Raw genomic sequence first — 25,934 nt, forward strand, 5'->3', positions numbered from 1 at the left:
AACTTGAAAATATTGCAATGATATATGAATTTATTACAGTTCAGTAAAGTCAGTGTGTTCTTTAGCTCTAGAATGCGTATAAATATGTTTGAAGAAATTCATATTGCAATTATCTATCTCGATATCTGATCAGATATTTACTGACCGGCAAATATTTGGGTATTTTAAAAATGATTTTTTTGCAATGTCATCAAGGTAATGTAACATAAAGTAAAGATTTCATCTTATAGGTTCTTAGAACTGATCAAAATATTTTATATCTTGCTTCTCTGTCGTATGCACTGCAGATATCTTTCTCTTAGGTAAATATAAAGGCATTATTTTAAGGGGCAAAAGAACCATCAACATCAAAGGCCTGATTTTCAAGAAAATGCTTGTCCTAAAGCAGCCTGCTATGTACCCATAAGTTGCTTTTTACATTTAATTGAAACAGCTCTTATAACACATTTTTTCATAACAAATTTGCATTGATGACTCTTATAACATTTGCTTTTGGTCAAGTATATCATTGTTTGCTGAATTGAATTTGACAGTAGAAATTAAAAAAGAAATTCTTCTATCCAGGAATATTGCACTTTGGAAGGTTTTTATCCCCAGCGGCATGCTACTTCTGAGGTAACTTTAAATGTGAAACATAAAAGACCATGAATAGAAAGGGAGTCTAGACTGCATTGGTAATTATCCTTTTTAATATTAATATAGGAATACCTTCACCCTACTTCTATCTAGCACATCTGAGAATAATTTATCACTGAAAAATAATATTGACCTAGGATAAATTGCTTTACCCAGATATCTTTCTTTGTTTTAGTTTAGCTACTTTGTATTTTTAGTAGCCTTTCCAATGCATGCACAATTTGCTTATATCCCTCCTGTTTTTTAGATTGTATTGGGCATCAGTTAAACCATTGCCCAGGTCATGTATTAATACAAGTGCTTAGATGAGTCTATCAGCATTTGCAGTCTTTAGACTATTAATGAGAGCTTTAGTGATATTATATCCACTCATTACAGTTAAGTAGTTCTTGTGCTGGACCTGTACATTGACGTTATGTAATATTTTATATTTGCTACTGAGATCTATGTTTGGATGTGCTTGTCTGTAATGCGTATTTTATTATACTTCAACATTGAGTGTAAGTTTGTACCATAGTCTGTATTTTTCATATCAGTCAAGCTTTTTTGAATGGACGCCTATTAAGCTCTGTATGCTTTGGAATCTTGGCTGTACATCTATTTTTATGTTTGTGGTAAATAAAGTGTCACAGTTTATTCAAGTATACCCATTTATCAGAGAAGAAAAATAATTGTTCAATATTGAATGCAATTCACTTAAGTTTCATTGCTTTTATAGACTAAAGTACAATTAGGCTTCTTTTTGGGTTGCTACAGTATATTCAGATAAGCAGTCACAATATTGTGTTATAGATCCAGAGTGACATTCCACATATTAGTGAATTTCTAGAATCTGCCTAAACTATTAGAGGAATATTTTGCATCATAACTATCATGGTATAATTTTAATCAAATTTTTATCACTGACAACAATGGATTGGAATTCTGCACCATCCTATTCTAAGTGATACTGGCTTTTGCTTTTCAAAAAGTGCAGTGTAGCAGGTGTTTTATGTTAACATTGTCTCAAATTCCTAAATTCACTGTCTGTGTTTTGCAATATATATCACCTTGATAATCAAAGTGAAAATTTTAACGATTATTCTTCTTTTCTGCTTCTACTTTTAATTTATTTTGTTAACTACATATTCAGGTTGAAATAAATTTAAAGCGTTATCCAACTCCATATCCAGAAGATTTAAAGAACATGGTGAAATCTGTTCAAAATCTGGTGGGCAAATCTACCCATGGAGTGAGGCCTGAGAATTCAGCACCATCTGCCAGTGCAGAACAAGTTGTGAAAGACAAATTTGAGCACAAGTGGCCCATGGCAACAAAAGAGCTGTCAGAGGTAACAAAAAATAAACACCAGTGCTCTTTAAAGTAATGGTTTTAATATTGAAGCAGCATCTGTCTGTCTATCTATCTATCTCTATTGTTATAATATAGAGATATAATATACTATATCTCTAGTAGTTATTAGTAATTATTATATGATTTGGAGATCTGGAGAACTTCTAGATCTAGATGGTCCAAAGTAGATGATCAACAGAAAAGTTGGTTTTCTCAAGAGAAGATAGATATAGAAGGTAGAATGCTTCATAACGGTTTTAAGTAATATGCAAGACTCTTTGACTTATGAGAAAAGTATAATCATTAATTTTAAGATGGAGTGTTCTTTCAGCAATTTTGCACATACATTAGAAACCAATTGCACAGGTAGATGACTTTCTGCACACAAGTCATTTTATTTAAAAAGTGTTTTATTAATAGTAAAAACTAAATAAAATCATTGTTAAACCATTACAGATAACAAAAAAATAATGTTAGTAAACAAGAACCTTGGTAGTATAATATGAAAATAAATTCATCCAGAATGGCAATTAATTGCAGGAGGGAATTAATTGATGAAAATTAAAAGAATAGTAAAAAATTATCATGTTTTCTGCTTGTCCTGCAACTTGACCAGTTATAAAACTCTTCAATGCCAGGTACAGAAGTAAATTGTGAAAAAAGCAACAGCAAGAAATAGGAAGTAATCAAGTTTGACTTTAAATACCTTAGGCAAACATATGCTGCAACAAAAGATATAGAAAACTAATCTAAAATGCCAAACAAATTGGGAAACACAGAAAAACAAGCAAACAATAAGGTCTAAAGGTCTAAAACAGGGGTCGGCAACCCGTGGCTCTGGAGCCACATCTGGCTCCTTCATCCCTCTGCTGCGGCTTTCTGTCGCTCAAAACATGCGTCACAATAGCCAATGTGCCACACCCACCAGCACGTGATTTATTGAGCTTTTCGACCCATCTTTTTTTTCAGAGTTCAAAATGTTTTTGTTGCATGCAGAAATAAAAATTTGTTTTCTCTGTAGCCGTTCATTGATTATATAAATGCAACACACTATAGTTTTTTTATACATAGCATAAAGGTAAAAAACGATATTTGCAGTGTTATCTTCATTTTAAATGTTAAAACGGTTTCATGGCTCCCAGTGTTTTCTTTTCTGTGAGAAATGGGTCCAAATGGCTCTTTGAGTGTTTAAGGTTGCCAACCCCTGGTCTAAGAGAAACATTATAACTATAGTAAAACAAGCAATACGCCCAGTGTAAAAATCATTTCCACATGCAAGAGAATGTTAAGATATTTCACCCTAGGTCCATTTTTAGCGTACAGCTGAGCCTCATCAATCATCCTGTAGCAGCTCATCTATTTTCCTGCCAAAACATACAGTCTTCTAGCACTTCTGTGCTGTGTAGCCTCCTGAAAGTGCACTCAGTATCTCTCAGATCAGGACTTGGCTCACTTGGTCTTGGCTGAGAGGTCCCTGAGGCGGAAGGCTCTGGCAAGCAGGATTGAATTCCACAGCTATTCAGGTCTACTCTGCAGCATGGAACTACTGAGAAGTAGGCAGCAGGCTCTCAGTAGTTCCAAGCTGTCTAAGTATGTGTATTAGGCCAGGGGCATGTCATCATGTTTTTGTGAGCATGAGTTTGCTAGTCATGCTTCTTGATTTTTAATATGTAGGTTAATGTATTGGATAATTTTAACACTGAATTTTGCCAGATAATATTTGCCACTATCTTCCAAGTGAATGTACTTAGTATTCATAGTTCTCATAAAAGTATAGATTAAGGTCCACTGAAAATTGCATCTTTGTTAGTGTCTTTATGATATTCAATTCTCCAATATAATTCCAATTTATAGGATTCTTTTGTACACCCAGTGAATGACATGAGGATAGGAGAACTTCGCCCCTCAATGACTGATGCACCATTATATCAACCAAAACTTGTTCTCTTAGGAAAAGAAAAAAAAGGTATTTGATTTTTCTGAACACCTGTGTCATAACTGAAGATAATGGGTGAAGAACGATGCAGAGCTGCTATTGTTCTTTATACAGAGATACTTTGTGGTAAATGTTTTTAAGTATATGATTATAAAGCATCAGACTGATCCTGAATACTGAATAGAGTAGCATAGTTGTTTACTCACCAAACTATAAATAGTTTTATAATACAGAGGTGATAGATTATTATGAACATTTCATCATATTGAAGTTGTAGCTAAGAAGATATTGCATAGTAATATATCTTGATAATAGCTACAGTACTTTCATTTACTGAGGAAAGACAACAGATTCATCTTCAAGCAAAGTTCTTGGGTCATCTTGTCTGTGACCTTTGCACTTTGCTTAAGCTCATGGAGAGTGTGGAATGCTGCAAAAGCATCCTTCAATAGCAAAACAAAAAATTCAATTCAATTATATACCAATATAGTTAATATATTTTAATCAAAGAAAAATAGCTATTTTAACAAACATATGTGAGAAGCAAAGCACAAAAGTATAATAATAAATCAATGCACTGTGTAAGGCAATCTGCATTAATTCATTGCTATCATCTCTGCAAGTGTTCCATGTGACTGAAGATAGAAAATCAAGCAGAAGATAATGCTGATTAGCTGCATTTGTTTTTTATATGGAGTCCAAGCAGAAGCAGATATGTGGCTAAACAGAACAGAAAAGGATGGGAAATCACTTTTCCAAGTTTAATTATAACCTATATACCCAGGAACTGGGTATGTCTAGTTTAATGAAAAGAAGGACTAGGGGAGACTTGATAGCAGTGTTCCAATATCTCAGGGGTTGCCACAAAGAAGAGGGAGTCAAACTATTCTCCAAAGCACCTGAGGGTAGAACAAAAAGCAATGGGTGGAAACTAATCAAGGAGAGAAGCAACTTAGAAATAAGGAGAAATTTCCTGACAGTTAGAACAATTAATCAGTGGAACAACTTGCCTCCATAAGTTGTCAATGCTCCAAAACTGAAAATTTTTAAGAAGATGTTGGATAATCATTTGTCTGAAGTGGTGTAGGGTTTCCTGCCTAAGCAGGGGGTTGGACTAGAAGACCTCCAAGGTCCCTTCCAACTCTGTTATTCTATTCTAATCTATATCTTTTGTATATATGAAGAGCAGTGGTGGTGCAGTGATTAGAATGCAGTATTGCAGGCTAATTCTGCTGACTGTCAGAGGTTCGATCCTCACCGGCTCACAGTTGACTCAGCTTTCCATCCTCCCACGGTCAGTAAAATGATCACCCAGATTGTTAGGGGAAATTTGCTGACTCTGTAAACTGCTTAGAGGGCTGTAAAGTACTGTGAAGCAGTACATAAGTCTAAGTACTATTGCTATTTTTTTTTTTCTAAAAATTCATCCCTGGATTTTTAATTTCATATTAACAAGTTACTTTGTTTTCTCCAGAATCAACTGATGAGTCTGAAGCCGATAAAGTTCACTGCATGAATAACAGTGTTTCTTCAGGCACCTACTCAGACTACTCTCCATCACAAGCTTCTTCCGGGTCTTCTAATGCTCATGTTAAAATAGGATCTTTGCAGACTACAGCTAAAGATGCAGTGAATAATTCATTGTGGGGTAACAGGTGTGTTTATTTAATTAAACTCAAGTTGACTATAGGGATATATAGTTTATTTAACCAAAAAGCTTAAATAAACAGAGCTAAAAAAAACCCAGTAAATCCTACATTTTTTAAAAAAACTGAAAGTACAAATTCAGCCAAATTCAGAAAATAATGCTTAGGGCCTGATTCTTGTCTTTGATTCTTGATTTTTCTGCAAATCTCCTATCCAGAATTCAGAATTTTTGTATGCTTCATGAATGAAACAAAAATCAAAACTTCTTATACCTTTCACAAATTACCAAGGGTCTGTTTCTACTGAAAATACTAATCAAAGGTCATAGAAGGTTATGTAATGATTATGTGTCATCTAGTTTTTCTCAATTAATATACACCTGTTTAAATTAACTCCTGGACAATTTTATTCCTTCAGGGATATAGCCAATTACTTTTTGAAAGAGGCTTTGACATTGATGGTAAGCTCATTGCTATGTGCTTAAGTTCCATTAGTATTTAAATGTATTCCTGAATTTATTACAAAGGGAGGGAGGGAGGGAGGGAGTAAGTAAGTTATTTTTGCTTTTCTATTACTTTTCTCTCTCCCTCCCTCCCTCCCTCCCTCCCTCACTGTCCAATTTCTATTTCATTCCAGTTCTGCTATTTGGATGGAAAACAATTCATTCCAAGGTGGATTTCATTGATAACAAGAAAAGAGCTAAGCACATCAATATAGCTTAGAAGTGCTTCATTGGCCTCGTTGTTCCGAAAATTTGTCTCTTCTGCTTGTATAATATTTTGTATAAAATTCTATTGCAGAATTTAAAACAAATCAACTTTGGCAGAAACAGATCATCCAATCAATTTTCGTATTCTACTCCAACCTAAATTAACATTCCATTTGGTAATAGATTGGTTAAACTATGTATGCAATAATGATCAGGTATTTGTTAACATTTTAATCTGCTGTAATTGATTGTTTTCTGATGCACTTTTTAAAAAATATTTGTTTCTTGCAGACTTGTCCAATCTTTCCCACAACCCCTTGAGACCAAGCCATTACTCAGTCAACGGGAATCTGCTCCAGCAGGAAATTTACAGCAACACAATGATAGGCGTCCAATGAGTGATGCCTTTGCTGACAGTTGGAATGACAGCTCTCACTATGATAACACAGGATTTGTGGCAGAGGAGAACACAGTGGAGAATCCTAGCACTAATCCTCTCTTAAGCTCCAAATCAAGAAGCACATCTGCTCATGGACGCAGGCCTTTAATTAGGCAAGACAGGATAGTTGGTATTCCCCTAGAACTTGAGCAACCCACTATCCGAAATACCCCTGAATCAGAAGTGCCTCCATCAAACCCTTGGCAGAACTGGACAAGAACACCCAGCCCCTTTGAAGATAGGACAGCTTTTCCTTCTAAGCTGGAGATCACCCCTAATAGCAGCCCTTTACCTGAAAGGAAAGACCTTGTTAAAGACTCTCCTGAAATATCTAGTACTTTTTCTCCAGGTGCACCATGGGAATATCATGATTCCAATACTAACAGAAGTCTCAGCAATGTCTTTTCACACATTCACTGTCGCCCAGAGCTTTCTAAAAATATTATTTCCATCAGCAAAAGTACAGAGCGGCTTTCTCCAATGATGAGAGATTTAAAAACAAGCCGGTTTAAGAAATCACAAAGTATAGATGAGATAGATATTGGTGCATATAAAGTTTATAACATACCATTAGAGAACTATGCAGCTACTACTGATAACGCAGGGATACATGACAGACAAGATAAGATGTTGGGGCCAGAACATGGAATGTCTAGTATGTCCCGTAGCCAGTCTGTGCCAATGCTTGATGATGAACTTCTGACTTACGGAAGTGTAAAGGTCCAACAGCAAAAGCCCTCTGTGACTAAAAAAGTATACCAGTTTGACCAAAGTTTTAATCCTCAAGGATCGGTAGAAGTGAAAGCTGAAAAAAGACTACCGCCCCCTTTCCAACATACTCCAGAATACATTCCCCAACAGACGAAAAATGTCTCTAAGGATTTGGTTAGTCCCAGAGCCTACCGAGGATATCCACCCATGGAACACATGTTTTCCTTCTCACAGCCTTCTGTTAATGAAGAGACTGTCAATACTCAGTTGACAAGTCAGGGATCAAGGGCTGGATTTTTAAGAAGAGCAGATTCATTGGCCAGCTCCACTGAAATGTCCATGTATAGAAGAGTCAGTGAACCTCATGAAATGCCTCAAAGCGATAGGTATAACAGACATCAGTATAGAGGAGCTGTGGAACGCCAAAGCAGCATTTCAGTATCTGAATCCCAGTTCCTCAAAAGAAATGGCAGGTATGAAGATGAACACCCTTCATATCAAGAAGTGAAAACCCAGTCTGGAAGCTTCCCTGTTAAAAACCTAACGCAAAGGAGGCCTTTGTCTGCAAGGAGCTACAGTACAGAGAGTTATGGTACCTCCCAAACCAGGCCAGTTTCAGCTAGGCCGACAATGGCGGCTCTGTTGGAAAAAATACCGTCTGACTATAACTTGAGTAACTATGGTGAGAAGCCGTCAGATAATCCTGATTTAAAGACAAGGCCTACTCCTGTGAAGGGCAATGAGAGTAAAATGCCTGCTGACTGGAGACAACAGCTACTTAGACATATAGAAGCTAGAAGGTTAGACAGGGTATGTCTGGCATTTCTTTGTAATTCATGCCTTGAGTTTTCTTTATATTCAAAATTTTTGTTTGCAGTGATTAATATGCTATTTGTTAATATTATAAGCCTTTCTCTGTTAAGATAGATAAATGTGTATACATTTCAGGAATTCTTGAAGTGAGAATTGAGGAAAAACATCACTCATATTTTAAAAAAATATTTCAAATAATGTTTCAGTGATGACTTACTGTATTTTTTAAGTTAAAATATTTATCAGAACACTACTAAACTGAGGCTGTATTTATATTCTACTTTTTTTTACATTATAAAGAGAAAATGACAGAATAAATTCCAAACAAAAACTATGTATATTTATGGTCCAGAAAGATTTCGCTGAATAGGCACAATCCAAAATTCTGAAGGACATCCAGAGAAACCCCCTAAAATCACAGAGTTTTTTCTGTGTTTATGAATAAGACTCTCTTTTGTTGCACAATGATTGATGTGCCATTCAGTCATGGCAGATTAATTTGTTGATTTCCAGGATAGAAGATCAATTACAGGAATTAATTACATATTGATATTCTGATACCTAAGCCTTAAACCAATGTGTTTGGAAGTAAATTAACTGCTTTAAGTTTAATTTACAGTATATCTAGGTATATTTAGCTTTACCTAAGTAAAAACACCTCAGAGTAGGCTAACTCCAAGTTACATTACAAATGTACATAAGAATGATGTTCTTCAGTAACAAATATCTGATAAATGTACAGATTAACTCAATGGAAGTTGATGTTTTTTGCACTAGGTAAATATAATTATAAGTCATTGTATTATTTGGAGCCATAATTAGGATGTTGGTGCTTACTCTTTGAATAAAATACTTTATAATAACTGAAATAGCAAGAAATAATTTAGAAGTCCTATATGCAGAGAAAGGAGCAGTGTATCACATATGGTTTTAGGATTTTCTCTGACTCTATTTTTCACAACTAATTCAATCTGAACTTGTAATTTCAGCACAACACTGTTGCAGGGAAAATTTCTCTATGTCTTCCTTTGCTTCTGTTTTTATTGTGAAATGAATTCATTATTCCCAGACCTACGAATTCCATGCAAAATACAGCCACTTGTAACTCTTTATCCACTGAGAGTAAAAGCAATAGAGAGAAGCAGTTTTCAGTAGGATAACAGTTTGAAAGAATTAAAAAATACTATTTCCACCTGAAATTATAACTTTATAATCGTGTATAAGAAAAGGGAACACTCAGGATGTTCTTAGAAAATTACACTGAACTACACTGAAATAATTGCAGAACTGTTTTTTGTCTTAAACTGCATTTCATAGTTAAAGTGTAAAAAATACTTAAATGTTCAAAAAAATGAGATTATACTAAATGTGTACATGTATTGCTTTTGATTTATTGAAAGACCTATCTCTTTCATAGACTTTCTCAGAACATTTTTTCATCAACCTTTTAAAGCACTGCAATTTTCTTATTTATTTTGTCTACTATATACTGTTTTTTCTTCATCTGGATTGCCTTGATTGTAGGTTAAATGTGAAGAAGTTCATCTCTGTAGATTCTTGTAAAAAATGCAAAATTCAGATAAACAAATATATTAGCAAAAATATTTGAATTATTTTGGAAAATATCAATCATTAATAGTCTATATGATTCATATTTTCTTTATGCTCAAATTTTCTGTCACTTTTTTCTGTTCAGTTGTGTCTGATTTTCGGAGACAGCCTGGACAAGTTCCAGAAGTTTTCTTGGCAAGGATTTTCCAGAACTGGGTTGCCATTGCCTTCTTATAGGGCTGAGAAAAAATGACTGGCCTAAAACCATCCTACTGACTTTGTAATTAAGATGGGACTAGAACTCACTGGCGCCCAATTTCTAGACTGATGATTTAACCATGACACCAAATTGGCTCTTGCCATAAAATTACTGTTACCCTGACCACTATGTATATTTCAGAATCTATTGCTGCATTTGCATGTTTAAATAAGCAAAATGAACAAGAATGAATGTCTGAAAGCAGTTCAGTTTAGCTATGATTCAGTAAGAGCTAAACTAACCATTTGGTTGTAACAACTAATACAGTCTTTATAGTTCTCTGTTACTGCATATGTGGAAAGCAACTATATCACAGAGCTTATTTTTAGCTTATCTGGTTTTCATGAACAAAAGAAATATACACTGGGTTTTTTTTTTTTTGGTTTTTTTTTAATTTGATTTATATGCCGCCTTCTCCGGAGACTCAGGGCGGCTTACAATGTGCTCAGCAATAGCCTTCATCCTTTTGTATATTTATACAAAGTCAGCTTATTGCCCCCACAACTGGGTCCTCAATTTACCTACCTTAGAAAGGATGGAAGGCTGAGTCAACTGTTGATTTGTATAATCCTATGAATGCAGAATTATAATGTTTTTGATTGTAATTTCAGTGCTAAATCATCAGGAAATGAAAACTCAAAATCTGCATGGGTTTAATCTAGTTGAAAATGTTTAAGAACTTACTAAACGTTTAATCAAAGTGGTTTAACGTCATTATCATTGGAATAGCCATATTGGAGAATAGTTTAGAAAATACTGATACCTTTACAGCAATTAAAAGTTTGGAAATAGAAGTTTACAAAATCCAAACCATCTCCCTTCACCTTCACTTTTCCATTCAGGATTATAAATGCATATTTCTACAACTAACACACAGTTGGAACTTTCTGCAGGGGAAAAAATTGAGTTTGAGTGAATAGGAGCAGAAAAGTGGAAAGTAGTAGAATTGATAAGCTTATAAACAGTCACATGCCATAATCACCTCTCATTCAGATAACCATCATGTGCTCTATATGGGGCCCTCCTTTTGTACAACTGGTACAAAATTCAGCAGTCCAAACGAGGATGGACATCCTAATGTAGTTGGCAGACAACATTGTTTTGGGAACTGTGTTGGCTACCATATGGTTTCTAGGTATAATTCAAGGTATTGTCACCCTTAAGACCTTAGATAACTCCAGATCAAGTTATCTAAGGAACACCTTCTGTATACATCTGCCTGTTATAATCAAACTGAATAGTCAAGTCCTGCCAGGCCCCATGTAATATGAGATTGTTATCTGATGGGACCTTAGAAGTGGGCATCTTCAATTGCTGCTCCCATTATTTTGGGATTCCCTCCTACGGAGTTCCTTTTTGCGCTTTCCATCCTGGGTTTCATGGACCTGATTGTTCCATATAGCACAGAAGAAAGATACATTGTGAGTAAAGGTTGGAATTTTGTAGGCACATAATTTCGTATACTTACTACTTATCATTTTGAGGGCAATTTTGCCCATATTATAGATCAGTGATGGCTAACCTTTTCCGGACGAAGTGCCCAAAGTACGCGCGCAAACATGCATGTGTACATAAACCCCCAAAATACAATGCGTGTGCACCCCTCCACATGCACATGCAGCCCCGCACATGGGTGTGCGGGCCCCTCCGCACGTACCCCATTCCCTGCATGCATGCACTCCCCCACATGCGCTGCCCCCTCGTGCATGCGCATGCGTCCCCCACACACGCCCCGCACAGGCATGGCAGAGCCCCGAAGACCAGCTGCCAGCGGGAGGCATGCACGGCAGAGCTGAACTGGGATGACAGCTCATGTGCCATCAGAGAGGGTGCCGTTTGCCACCTCTGGCACACGTGCCATAGGTTTGCCATCACGCTTATAAATGGTCTTATTTTTGAAGGATTTGCCTTTTATTTTATGCTTATCTTGTTGGCCGCCCAGAGTCTTTGGGAATGAGCAGTATACCCGCCTACCCATCATAAATGAATGCAACAGTGGGAGACTTGTCAACCCTTCAAGATAGACCATGCATACTAATTTATTTATTTATTTATTTGTATCCCGCCTTTTTTATTTTTACAAATAACTCAAGACGGCAAACATATCCAGCATATCTTCCTCCTCCTATTTTCCCCATAACAAAAACTCTGTGAGTTACGTTGGGCTGAGAGAAAATGACTGGGCCAAGGTCACCCAGCTGGCTTTCATGGCTAAAATGGGACTTGAACTAACATTAATTATAAGATTATAGAAATAGAATCTTGCAAGTCTGAATGCGCTTTGCTCCTCTCTTCCTTTATCTTAGGAGAAATAGGAAGCACTTTGTGTGAGACATTTCCTCAGGTTACAGTTCTTCCCTGGACTCAAATTTCTTTCATCTGACCATTATTTTAGCGCGTCTCTTCCTTCGGTCTTCAAAGTTATTCCTTCTATTCATTACATCAACAAAGAATTAAAATTTTATAAATGGATAAATATGATAAGTAAATATTGCAGTATTGATCACTTGTACGATTCATCTTTTTATGGCCATGGAGCTCTATCCTTTGATAGAAGAGCTTCCCTCTGAGATGAGAAGCACTATCTGTACAGTATGTATATATTTTTAACCCACCTTTATTACTTTAAAAGTAACTCGAAGCAGCAAACATACCTAGTACGCCTTCCACCTCCTATTTTTCCACTACAATAACGATGTGAGGTTGGTTAGGCTGAGAGAGAATAACTGGCCTGAAGTCACCCAGCTGGCTTTCATGTGTAAAGCAGGACTAGAACTCAGAGGCTCCTGGCTTCTAGGCTATTGCCTTAACCTTACATCAAACTGGCTGTCATATGTCACCTTATCACAAAAAAGCTTTAGATAATGGTGCTATGATTTAAATTATTTTTTTCATCACATTTGTTTTCCACATTGCTTGCCTGAAGTCTCTTTTTAAAAAGAAACTTATGTGCTTAAATAAATGACTAAAATTTTAACCCACAATCAGTCAAATAAAGAAATAATTTTCCTATGCTTAAATTAATTGCAATCTCACATAGGAGCATGGGAGACAAGGAGATTAATAGTGGGAAAATTATAATTCAAAGCAGATTCTCAAAAAAATGTGCTTCAATGAATCATTATTCTGAACAACAAAGCTCATATTCTAATCCCTGGAAAAAGTGCATTAATTTAGAGAACACAGAAAGGGAGCTCAGAAAGCAGAAAGAAAAACGAATATCTTATTTCTTGAGATTTGTTTTTGTTTTTTTGTTTTGCTACATGCTGCTAAAAGGCTCAGATCTAAGATTGACTGTCGATCCTAAATCTGAATGTTAGGGAAAAGAAAAGCAAGAAGAATTGGCTATAGCAAGCTGTGAACATTATTCTTTGGTTAGTTTATTTTATTTTTCTTTTAATGTGTGTATGAATGAATATAATTTGGCATTTGTGTTTCTTTTAAAATGAAGAGATATTGCTATATAAATATGACATTAGAGAGAAGGCTTTCAGCAGTGCTTATAACTTTCTATGTGATGCTGTCATCCTGGGTGCATGTCTAGAGGTTGGTGGTTAAGGGGAGTAATGGACTGGAATGAAACCAAGGAATTGTGGATATTTGCACCAGTGCCCCTTCAGTTATATCTATCTATCTATCTATCTATCTATCTATCTATCTATCTATCTATCTATCCTTCCTATCTTTAATCTTAGATGGGGCTGCACTTCTCCCCTGAAGATTTGTAGCTCTCGTTGGAGTAGGTGGCAGCTGTAGCCAAGAAGGCCTTGACACAGATTCATCTTGTGCATCAGTTGCACTCAGCCCTGGATTAGGGGACCCTTTGGATACAGGTAGTCCTCAAATAACAGCCATTTGTTCACTGACCATTCAAAGTTACAACAACACTGAAAAAAGTGATTTACGATCAGTTTTAATGCTTACAACCAGTTTTCACACGACCATTGCAGCATCTTCATGGTCATATAGTCGAAATTCAGGCACTGAATCTTGACTCTTGTTTTGCCAAGGACATTTGGGATTTATTGCCGTGTAGGCAGCGCTGGGCTGGACTAATTGCAGCCAGAGGCTTGCTTGATGTTTGTGGGGGGTTTGTTCTCACTCTGCTCTGGGACTTGCCAGAAACGTGGGAGCATTTGGGGAGCCTTGGAGCAATAAAGGGACGGTTTGAACTGCCAGCTGTTTGTGTTATCTCTCTGCCATGCTCTGAGTCATCACATTTTGTTCCCAACCCAACTCCAACTTGCTCTTCCGTACCACGTTGAGTGACCATGGATCAGCTCCGAGCAGACAATGATCAGTTAGCCCAGCAGGTGGCCCTCCTGACTGCACAGGTTGTACAGATGCAAGCAGCCAGGCCACTCCGCAAATACCCGGTAGCTGTGCTGGATAAATTTAATGGCTCGCTGGCCCAATTTCCAGCATTTTTTTGGCAGTGCCAGCTTTATATGAGCCTTTGGCCTGAGGACTTCCCCACTGACCAGGATAAGGTGGGATTTTTGATAAGCATTTTGTTGGGTTCAGCGGCGCATTAGGCGATGCCTCTGCTAACCCAGCCCAACCAGCTGTTGGATAATTATGCTGAGTTTTGCTGTCAGCTAAGGGCCATGTTTGAAGACCCTCTTAGGGTCCAAACGGCTAACAGGCAGTTGAGAGAGTTGCGGCAGGGGCGTGGCTCACTCACCGACTATATTGCTGACTTCCGGGTGGTCTGCCAGGAACTGCAATGGAACAAGGTGGCGCTTATGGACCAGTTCCAGGAAGGTCTTTCGTCGGGGCTCCTGGATGAGCTGGTGTACACCGAATTCCCTCAAACACTCCAGGAGGTCATGCACCTGTGCCTTTGCATCGGACACCTGTGCCTCCACAACAGACGGAGGCCATGCCCGCACCTTTTAAGGCAGTGCTGCTTTTGGTACTGCTACCTGATGAGTCGATACAATTGTGGGCTGCACAACCTCACCTGACCAAAGCTGAAAAGGATCGGTGGTACCATGAAGGCCTTTGCCTGTATTGCAGTGGCCAAGGCCATATGGCGGCCAAGTGTCCTGCTAAGGCACCCAAAGCAGCGGCAGGAGCAGCGGTGGAAACAGGCATGGCCCAGCCTAGAGGGTTCCGTACATCAGGCTCAAAGGGCATTGGGCCAACCATCTCTACCACAGACAGCTTTTATGAGCACCTCGTTCTAGCAGCGAGTGTATTCGTGCCAGGTCAGGGAGCGGTGGAGACTCAGGCCCTGGTGGACTCAGGGGCTATGGCCAACTTCATGGACTCGGCATTTGCCATGCAGTGGTCCATTCCCCAGCAGCAGGTGTCACTGCTGGTCATGGTGGAAATGATTGATGGTCGGTCCCTTCGTTCAGGTCCCATGGTTGCCGTGCACATTGGACCACATGTGGAAGAAGCCATGTTTTATGTTACCGCAGTGCCTCACTTCCCGGTAGTGCTGGAGTGGTATGGTTATGGGCTCATGGTCCATAGATCGTCTGGTCATCTGGGGCAGTGCAGTTCCCCGGCAATAAGTGTGCCACCCATCGCCTGCAGGCCTGTGCAGGGGATGTGGCATGTGGACCTGGACCTACCTGTGGACTTGGTAGATTATGCTTATGTGTTCAGTGAAAAGGAGGCAGATCAGTTTCCCCTGCATCGGTCTTATGACTGCCCGATTGAGTTGGTGCCGGATGCCAAATTGCCAGTGGGTCAGATTTACTCCCTGTCAGAAATGGAGTTGGCTGCGTTATGGGACTTTATGGGAGAAAAAATTCCAGAAGGGGTTTATTCAGCCCTCTACCTCTCCATTGGCTGCACCAGTGTTCTTTGTCAAGAAGAAGCCTCTGCTGTGATTATCACAAGTTGAATGCAATCACAATACGGAACCGGTACCACCTTCCCGTCATCCTTGCTGCGGACCATGCGGATTCACTTGGTCTTCCACAGGTCATTGCTAGTACTAGTATCAGCTGACAGTTCACATCGACCAGCTCTACCACCGCCAGGATCAGTAGCCCCTCAGGGAGAGGCAGAGAATAAAGTGGACAGCATTTAAGATTCCCATCAGTTGAGGGGCTAGTTTCAGTACCTTGTGGCATGGAAAGGTTATGGACTGGAGGACTGGTCCATGACTTCCATGCCCAGTGTCCACAACATCCCAATCTGCATGGTCCCAGTGGAGAGGGCCCTGTGCGGGGATAGTGTCATGCCCCCGGCAGAGTCTGAATCTACGGCGGAAGATGAGCTGGAACAAGAACTGACAGTGAGTGAGAGGGCAGATCTGTTAGCCTTAGAGGAAACTTTGGAAGGGCAGAGTCAGTCCAGGCAAGGCTGTTCGGAATGCATAAGGCCTGCAGGCAGGAAGGAGAGACAGAGCTCAGATGAGGAGCAAGAACCACTCCTCCTAATGCAAGGGCTCGGAGAGTACAGAGAAGGCGTGATCAGTGCAGACAGAGCAGGCCAAGCGCGAGGAGAGTGCCCCACCCAGCTCCATCAGGCACACCTGGGGAATGAGACTTAAGAAGACGTCATGGGAGGGGCATTTGTCAGGAACGCTGAGTTCCTGAAGTGTTGTGTGCTGACGTTTGAACTTGCCAAGAGTCCTTGCATTCCTTGTTGGAGTTCTGGACTAATTATCTGAATCTTTTGCTCCCTGAAGTCCTTGCTTGACTCTTGTTTTGCCAAAAACATTTGGGATTTATTGCCGTGCAGCCTTGGTGCAGAAAGCGCTGGCTGGACTAATTGCAGCCAGAGGCTGCTTGAGCTTTGTGTGGGGGTTTGTTCTCACTCTGCTCTGGGAGTTGCCAGAAATGTGGGAGCGTTTGGGGAGCTTTGGAGCAATAAAGGGACAGTTTGAACTGCCAGCTGTTTGTGTTATCTCTCTGCCGTGCCCTGGGTCATCACAAGCTGTTTGCAGCTTCCTAAGATCACATGACTACATTTTACAACAGTTGTTGAAACCAGCATTTCTGGTATTTGGCAAAACTGGACATAATGAATCATTGGTTTGCTTAATGAATAAACTAAATCAGCATAGTTTGTTTTGAGACCTAATAGGAATGGAGTAAGTCAGGATCTCTGTCCTTTTTCTAAATTGGATTCTAGATAGTATATAATGCATAATCTTTTGCCAGTATATATTCATCATAATCGACACAGAAATAATATACTGTACGTTCCAATATACATTAGTAAATTGAGTAAAATCAATTTTAAGATACAGCTTTTGATGGTCAAGTTTAATAAATGTTGTCTTGTGTTCTGTGTGAAATTCACCTGTTGGGCTTATTGATGTTTAGGAATTAATATGTCAGTTGTGAAAGATTCAAATATCCAGCCACATCATGTTTTGGTGTGGTTAAGCTTATTCACAAACAAGTATTATTTTATTTGACTTTTTAAACATTTTTGTCTTCCCCCAAATTTGATGGTTTAAACTACTTTTTCTTTCTCAAAGTTCTCTGGACCTTCTGCATTTTCTTCCCAATTTATTTAGTTTCTGAGATGACATATGATATTTTATTGTAAAGAGGTAAATAAAGTATCTCAGTGTTTCCTTCCTCACAAAGTTAACTTGGTTTTGTATATTAACTATGATTTAGAGACCATTGCTATGAAGTTTGCTTTTTTTATGTCAGTGTCTTTTTATGGTACTGTAACCATTTTATGTACAAATAGCACTCTCTGTGCTTCTGTCTTACAGTGCATGCATAAATAAGCTCCTTATTTCTTGGTATTGTTTGTTTGCTTTAATTGAGACTATGTGAAAATCATATATGTGCAGTATTTTTTCTAAATAAGCATGTGTGTTCATATCTCGTCACGTGATTGTTATTTCCTCTACTCAGACTGCTGCTTATAAACACAACACTGTTAACCTTGGCATGCTGCGCTCTGGAGGTTTGTCAGCAATGCATGCGGGCAGAAGCATGACATTAAACTTGCAGACTAAATCTAAATTTGAAAACCAAATGCATCAAGAGCTACCTCTACCGAAAGTAAGTATGAGATAGCTTGCATATATCAAAGTCACATAATAAATTCTCCTCCATATTCCTCTCCCTTTTTAGCTCATTTCTATTATTCATGCTTGTGTCCCAAAAGCGATCCAAAAAGCGAAGTTAAACCTAATTTGCCCATGTGACCTTTCTGCTTTTCCAAGTAATTTGGCTCAACACATCTCAGTCATGCTGCTTTCTGCTCTTCTCTTGCAGACTGATGTACAGAACTCCATATGTTAACCAGAAAGATCTAAGAATTATGTTTCATGTTGTCAATGTTTAGAGATGTCATGGGCCATTCAGCTACCTAACGTTACTACAAAAACTTCATTACAAATTCTTTTAATTTAAGATAGCATTTCAGGAATCAGAATCTACAGATACTATATTCCTGATTAAGACTAGTTTATAACTCAAGAGAAATGTCAGATGTATGTCCTGCTCACATCTTTTACTGTATTTGTGTGTTTCTGTATGTAAACTGTTGTAGAGTTAGCTATATGTTGTATCTAACCCCAAGTGTATTTAAAAATCCAGATGGGATATATCCCACAACATTTTACAGAAAGTTCTGAATGAAGTTCAAATTCATCCAGTCAGTTTCTTGGGCAGAAAGAAATAGGCTCGTGATTGTGTAAGTGGTATTCTAAAATATATTATAAGTTCAAAATATTTTTAACTTGTTCAACTACACACAAATGGGCAAAAGATGTTCTGAATAGAGGATATGAATTAACGGAACCAAATTATAAAGTATTCTTGTACCTGTGTCCTGACCCTGAACACAATTATGCAAGTAATGGGACTTGCATAATGATATAGCAATGCACATTTTGACTCTTACCCACTTTGCATTACTGTATATACTTATGATATTGATCCCTCTCTTTGTCCTTTCTAGAATTAGCAACATTAATAATTTACTTTCATTTTATTTCTTTTCTTTTTTTTAAAAAAAGGAAGCATCCTCTTGTGAGCAGGTATATGTTTTTTTCTCAGTGTATAAGAAGGTGTTGGACATCACTGAAACAAGCTAGTGGGTCCTGGCATTGAAATAACTATACTTTGATTTTCCCCATTGATATATATCCTTTTTTATTATTGAGCTGATTTTGCATTTCTACATATGAACTTGAAATTGGAAGAACTAATGAATTGTTCCTTAAGTTTGTGTAATTTTCATCTAATGTGATTCTGACATCTTAATATGATTCTCTCCTATTAATGGAAAATATTAATCAAATTTTAACTTATGACCATGTCGACCATGTCGTGTAAGAATGCAGAATAAATAGAATACTTCTATCCCATTGCAAGCTCTTGTTTATCCACTTAAAATTAAATTGGATGTAGGTATTCCTACAAATACAGACCACTGGATTCATGCCAGACTGTGTTGCTTAAGGCTAGTTCCCAAGCATACAGAGAAATGTTATAGAGCAGGGCTGTCAAACTCCCGGCCCACAGGCTGGATGTGTCACGCACTGGCCATGCCCTGTTTAGCAAAGGGGGGGGGGTCACGTGACGCCACCGGGACAATGTGAGTTTGGCACCCCTGTTCTAGAATAATGTCATAGGATTCCTTTGGATTAGAAATGTACTAGAATCTTTACAGGATTGACTTAAATACATTTATGATTCCTGTCTCCCACCTTTAAAGTGTAAAAAATGTGCATATTTATTTACCTCGACCAAGTAAGGCTGATAATGCCAAGAATATTTATAACTAAAGAAAGGAAATGAGTGTGTTATTAAAAAACATGTGATTGCTTCTTTACAAGCAATCAAAATATGCATAATAAGATGTTTGGTAATACTATGAGTAGTTTAAACTAATCATTAATTTCAGTCATCCGTTGATCTTCCTGTGAATTGGACATTCCTTGATTAAAAGGTTCACTTAATAAAATGGCGATCAAGTCTCCATGTAAAACTCTCTAATGAAAATTCATTAAAGATTCATTAAAGTTAGGAAAAAAGGGCTGTACAAGGCATTCAATAAAAAGTATTACAAAATTTCCAAACTAAAGCAGTTGTATCTTTTCAAGCCTCATTTGGTTGGCAGTTTCTACCAACGTATAGTTTCTTAATTAAATGTTTTACAAAGAATGCCTAAGACACCTTTTTTCTGATATGTAAAATTCTACTGCAAAAAAAAGTTTGACTCTGGTAAAGTTCATTCAGTTTTTTTATTATGTTTTTAATCAGGAGTATATGATTATTCTTCCTATGATTATTTTATCATTCTGAACTTTATGTTTTCATATAGACAAATGCAGTAAAAGGACCTGTATATCTAATTCCAAATGCTTTTATTCTTTGGACATTAAAAGCATTATACCATATTACAGTAACAGTGTTAAGGTCCTGCAAGATGGTTGTTTCCTTGATGCATCTAAAATTAGTAACTCAACCTTTAAATACAGAAATTATTCACCTATCATAATGGATGTCATATAATCTCTTTTTTTTAATTCTTCCTCTACTTAAACCAGCCCTTTCATATTTATAACATAAAAATTACTATGGGGCCACAAAGATTATATTGTTATGGTAGTCCTCATCTTACAACAGTTCATTTAGTGACCAAAGTTACAATGGCACTGAAAAAAGTGACTTATGACCATTTTTCACAGTTATAACCTTTTCAGCATCCTCAGGGTCATGTGATCAAAATTCAGATGTTTGTCAACTGGTTCAAATATATAGCCATTGTTGTGTCCCAAGGTCATGTGATCCCTTTTTGCGACCTTCTGACAAGCAAAGTTAATGCAGAAGTCAGATTCACTTAACAACCAGGTTACTAATTTATCAACAACAGTGATGTATTTAACAATTGAGGCAAGAAAGGTCATGAAATTGGGCAAAACTCACTTAACAAATGTCTCACTTAGCAACAGAAATTTTGGGCTCAATTGTTATCATAGATTGAGGACTACCTGTACAATCCTTATTTACTTATTCATTCATTCATTTATCTGCCACCAATCACACTGATATAACTACACTGGGGCAGCTTGAAATAATTATAGTTCCATTCTAACATTAAATTTTGGATGGGAGAAAGAATTGATCATTTTTCTTCCATTTGGATAGTTATGCCTGTTATAAAGTATTTAGAAATAGAAACCAAGCCTTCTATCTTAACCATATTTAAACAATGGTAATATTCTGATATTGGAACCTTCTACATATTCTTTGGAAGTCTATTAAGATCTTTATCCAATTTTTAGCAATCTATAAAAGTATATTATAATATACGTATCTAAGTACATATGTATATATTGATATTCATGTGTGTGCATAATTAGTAAATTGCAAGATATGTATTCTATACAGATATGTGTCTATACAGTTATAGAGTAACTTAGTAAATAAAAAAGAGGTGCTTGCATTACTCTGACTAAGTAATGTATCAATATTTTAAAAATAGACCCCATCACAACAAAGCAGCATTTTAGACAATGGACAGGAAGATATTTCTTCTGGCAACCAATGGAATCCATATCCACTTGGAAGGCGAGATGTACCACCAGAAACTGTTGCTAAAAAGGTAACATATATCACAAACAATGAATGCTGAAATAATATAAATGTATAAAACTAAAACTGATACTTGCCAGTAATCTCAAAGTTATAATTGAAAATCTAGGAACTGACCATAGTGTCATGAGATTTCTCCACTGCACATTTTTCAGTTGGATTTAAACATGGTTAAATATTATATTGTTACTTACATTAATTCCATCTTGCCCATAGTTTGAAACTAAAATTCAACATGGTAAATGAGTTCAAATTAGAGTTTTTAACATTAATCGTAGTCCTGATACCATAGCCACACTAAGCTGAATCTGTAAAATTTGTTACCAGAAAACAATATGATAGCTAACTTAGGTGGTTTCAAGAGTATATTGGATAAATTGTTAAGAAGGTATCTGTCAAGGACCAGTCATGTCACCTTCACATTAGGAATAGCATGTCTCCAAATAAAAGATGCAAGACAACAGTGATAGGAGAAAGGTAAATTTCCATTTCCTGCTTTCAAGGAATGACTTAGAGAAAAAGATGCTGGAGGATGATGGGTTTTGCCTAATCTAATACATATTCCTGTGAACTGATGTGAAATGGGAAAGTTCATTTAAAGAAAGGGATGTGGAAAGAAAGCTCACAATTTGTTTCATTCTTTTCTAATTTCAAAACCAATCATAAGCATGATTACTGGCATTTTTATTTATGCTGTTTATTAATTTATTAGTGCCAGAGGATAATTTATTCAATTCACATTACAGTATTTGTTATACTATTTGACAATAATTTGAAAAGTGTTGTAAATTAAAGAGTGCAAGTTTGCACATAAAGGTTAATAAGATCAGTGGAAACAATAGAAGGTATTATTTCAATCAAATCGTTTCACATTGTTTTTCTGGGGGAAAAGGATTTTATATTTTTTTATTTTATTTTATTTATTTAAATGTCTATATCGCCCTATTCCCGAAGGACTCAGGGCGGTGAACAGCCAGAGGATAAATCACATAAATACAAAAATTTAAAATAGAATAAAAATGAATTAAATAATTTGGCTGAATTTAAAATACCCCATAATTTAAAAATAAATTAAAATTTACATTTAAAAAAAGGGGAGAAGATTTAGGCCAGGCCAGCTTGATGAAATAAAAAAGTCTTAAGCACGCAACAGAAGGTGCGCAGATCCGGGATCCTCCGTATCTCTGGGGGGAGCTCATTCCAGATCGTAGGTGCCCCCACAGAGAAGGATCTCCCCCTAGGGGCCGCCAGTCGACATTGTTTGGCTGATGGCACCCGGAGCAGCCCCTCTCTATGGGAGCGTACTGGCCGGTGGGAGACTATTGGTGGTAGCAGGCGGTCCCGTAGATAACCAGGTCCTAAGCCATGGAGCACTTTAAAGGTGATAACCAGAATCTTGAAGCGCACTTGGAAGACCACCGGGAGCCAGTGCAGCTCGCGCAGGAGAAGTGTTACATGGGAACTCCACGTCGTTCCCATAACCACCCGCGCGGCCGCACTCTGCGCCAGTTGGAGCCTCCGAGTGCACCTCAAGGGTAGCCCCATGTAGAAAGCGTTATAATAGTCCAGACGAGAGGTGACGAGGGCATGAGTGATGTGTGTAGAGAGTCCCAATCTAGAAAGGGACGCAACTGGCAGATCAGGCGAACCTGATGAAAAATCCTCCCGGTCACGGCTGTCAAGTGCTCTTCTAAAGACAGCCATGAATCCAGGAGGACGCCCAAGTTACAAACCTCTTCCGTGGGAGCCAATGATTCGCCCCCAATAGTCAGCGATGGCACCAACTGACTATATCTGGACGTCGGAAACCACAGCCACTTGGTCTTGGATGGGTTGAGCCTGAGCCTGTTTCTCCCCATCCAGATCCGTACGGCCTCCAGGCACCGGGACATCATTTCAAGGGCATTGTTGGGGTGGCCCGGGGTGGAGATGTACAGCTGGGTGTCATCAGCGTACTGATGGTACTTCACCCTGCATATACTGCATATCATTTATGCAGTAGATTCTATCAGTAGATTCTATCAGGATACCTAAATTAAAGTAAGTTAAAGATTTGCAAAACAAATTATTCAACAGATGAAAAAATGAATTTAAAAATTATTTATCTATCACTCTCAATTGAGAGTTTTTTGAGCATGCAATTTTAGCAGAGCTTATCTCTTCTCATTGCATTTGACTCAGAGTAACTTATTTCTGCTTTACTAGCAAAAAAATTCAAAAATACAGGTCATCCGACTTCAAAATCCTTTTAAAAAGTTAAACTTAGAATGAATACTCAAAACAAATTAAAAGTCCTAGTAATTCAAATGTAGACCAGATATCTTCCAGAATTTATGTTATTCATATATGGTGCTTCAAGTTTTAAAATCAGAATTTCATAATAATACTTTTATGTATTATGAATTATCTTTATAAAATCCTGGTTTCCAGACTTGCAGCACCATATATGAATATTGCATGAAATAATTCATGAAAGCTAAAATTATCCTAATTTTATTGATATGTGTGATATATAGGTAGTCCTTGTTTATCAGCTGCTTGTTCAGTGTCTATCCATAGAATGCCCCCAAAAAGTAGGTTTATGACCGGTCTTTCAATTTGCAGCATCACCGCAGGCATTTATCACAATTCAGGCACTTGGCAGCTGGTGCACATTTATAATGGTTACATTTACAATAGTCACAGCATCACACAGTCATGTGATCGCCATTTATGGCCTTACAGCCATTAATAGGGAAGTTGGCATGAAATTGCAAGTCACCGTTACATGACACCACACTAATATTTACATGAGACAGTGGTAAAGCTATCAGTTTTCTTGGAAAAAATGAGCACATTACATAAGTAAAAACAGCAGTGCTTCCATTTTGTGATTCTCTGCTCACTTAGTTTCAAGTGTAGTTGAAAAATTTTTAAATGAATAAAATGCATGACACTATTTTTAATTATAGCTATTTGCAACTAGAGCTAACACTTGACCTTTGAAGACTAAGAAAAGGTTTGTATTACTATAAAATTTTATGGATTGCTTTTTGTGATTATATACATTACTGACCTAATGGATTGATATTATACACAGGCAGGTAGCCATATTCAGACTTTGATGGGATCACAAAGTCTTCAGCATCGTAGTCGAGAGCAGCCATATGAGGGCAACATGAACAAAGTAACAATCCAGCAGTATCAGCCACCGTTGCCAATACAGATCCCATCTCAGAGCTCTCGGGCACCACAAGCAGGAAGGTGTCTCATCCAAACTAAAGGACAGAGGAGTATGGATGGTTATCCAGAACAGGTGTGTTGCAGAATATCATGTGGGTAAAAGAATTGTTAAAAGATTTTGAGGGAAGCTCAATATGATATCATATCACACTGCAGTAGTTTCGCACCAAGTATCTGGTTAAGAAAGCAATCTTTGTCTAGTTTTCTTTAACAAGAAACTTATGATTGGGTTATAAATTTGGTCTTTTTTTTCCAGCTCATCAGCATACAAGCAAAAAAACTCTGAATTATATCTAGTTCCATGTGTGAATCAATCAAATTTCTAATTTTAAGGAATTCAAGGTTAGCACTGAACACTATGCAAGCAGTTTCTGAGAGGAATGGACAAAAATCCTTCAGAAACCTAGAATATTCTTTGCAATTCTGATACAGTTTTTCATGTTCCGAAGTAAATTATCCAAATCAGGACTCCTTCTAGTTCAGAAGATTATTATTTTTTTCTGTAAATTGCTGAACTTCAAAAGAGAAAAGCCCAGGAACAGGTTTTGAAATGCTTCATTAAGGAAAGGAATGTTCTAGAGTTTTAAGAATGTTGAGTTTTGCACTTCCTTTGCTCCTAATGATTAAGATTTTTGTATTTCTCTACATTGTATTTATTACTAGCTTTTGTTGACGATATAAGGATGATGAAATATATATATAGCAATGCAGAATTTTACTCTAGGAATAATATTTTCTGAAATAATGAATAAAAATCACCAAAATCAGTCTTACTAAAATAACAGTAATTACAGCACAATAATCAGTGGAACACTTATATTTATTATCGGAATAATGCAAGAATACAGCATAACTCTGTGTCTTTTATATATAGTTTTGTGTAAGGATAGAGAAGAATCCAGGACTTGGATTTAGTATCAGTGGAGGAATAAGTGGCCAAGGAAATCCATTCAAACCGTCTGATAAGGTAATATATCACATTTTCAAAAATGCAAAGGCTTTCAATCCTTAATAGGCCATTTGGAATTTAAAACATACAATCCTTGGGAGAAGTAATTAACTTCAATTTCTTTATGGTTAATCTGTTTTTAATAATTTCACATCTTTTCTTCCCAAATGTGCTTGATTCTTTATTGTCTTTTATT

At 37.3% G+C, this 25,934-nt stretch overlaps 1 protein-coding gene across 11 annotated transcripts in view; it reads left to right on the forward strand.

Moving 5' to 3' along the window:
• The window catches only part of LRRC7 (leucine rich repeat containing 7), a 203,634-nt gene that overhangs the window by 163,082 nt on the left and 14,618 nt on the right, over nucleotides 1–25,934 (forward strand). For 7 of the 11 annotated variants that reach the window (XM_034433211.3, XM_087889806.1, XM_087889807.1 and 4 more), the window contains 9 exons: nucleotides 565–615; nucleotides 1,769–1,966; nucleotides 3,823–3,934; nucleotides 5,379–5,559; nucleotides 6,552–8,220; nucleotides 17,872–18,021; nucleotides 21,458–21,577; nucleotides 24,647–24,862; nucleotides 25,664–25,756. In XM_034433211.3, coding sequence (XP_034289102.2) covers nucleotides 565–615; nucleotides 1,769–1,966; nucleotides 3,823–3,934; nucleotides 5,379–5,559; nucleotides 6,552–8,220; nucleotides 17,872–18,021; nucleotides 21,458–21,577; nucleotides 24,647–24,862; nucleotides 25,664–25,756 — 2,790 coding nt within the window. The remainder of the gene's footprint in view (nucleotides 1–564; nucleotides 616–1,768; nucleotides 1,967–3,822; nucleotides 3,935–5,378; nucleotides 5,560–6,551; nucleotides 8,221–17,871; nucleotides 18,022–21,457; nucleotides 21,578–24,646; nucleotides 24,863–25,663; nucleotides 25,757–25,934) is intronic. The other 4 variants (XM_087889808.1, XM_087889809.1, XM_087889812.1 and 1 more) reach the window with 2 other exon arrangements.

Source organism: Pantherophis guttatus, chromosome 3 (assembly GCF_059756535.1).
Source record: "Pantherophis guttatus breed Tessera chromosome 3, ASM5975653v1, whole genome shotgun sequence".
Taxonomy (NCBI): domain Eukaryota; kingdom Metazoa; phylum Chordata; class Lepidosauria; order Squamata; family Colubridae; genus Pantherophis; species Pantherophis guttatus.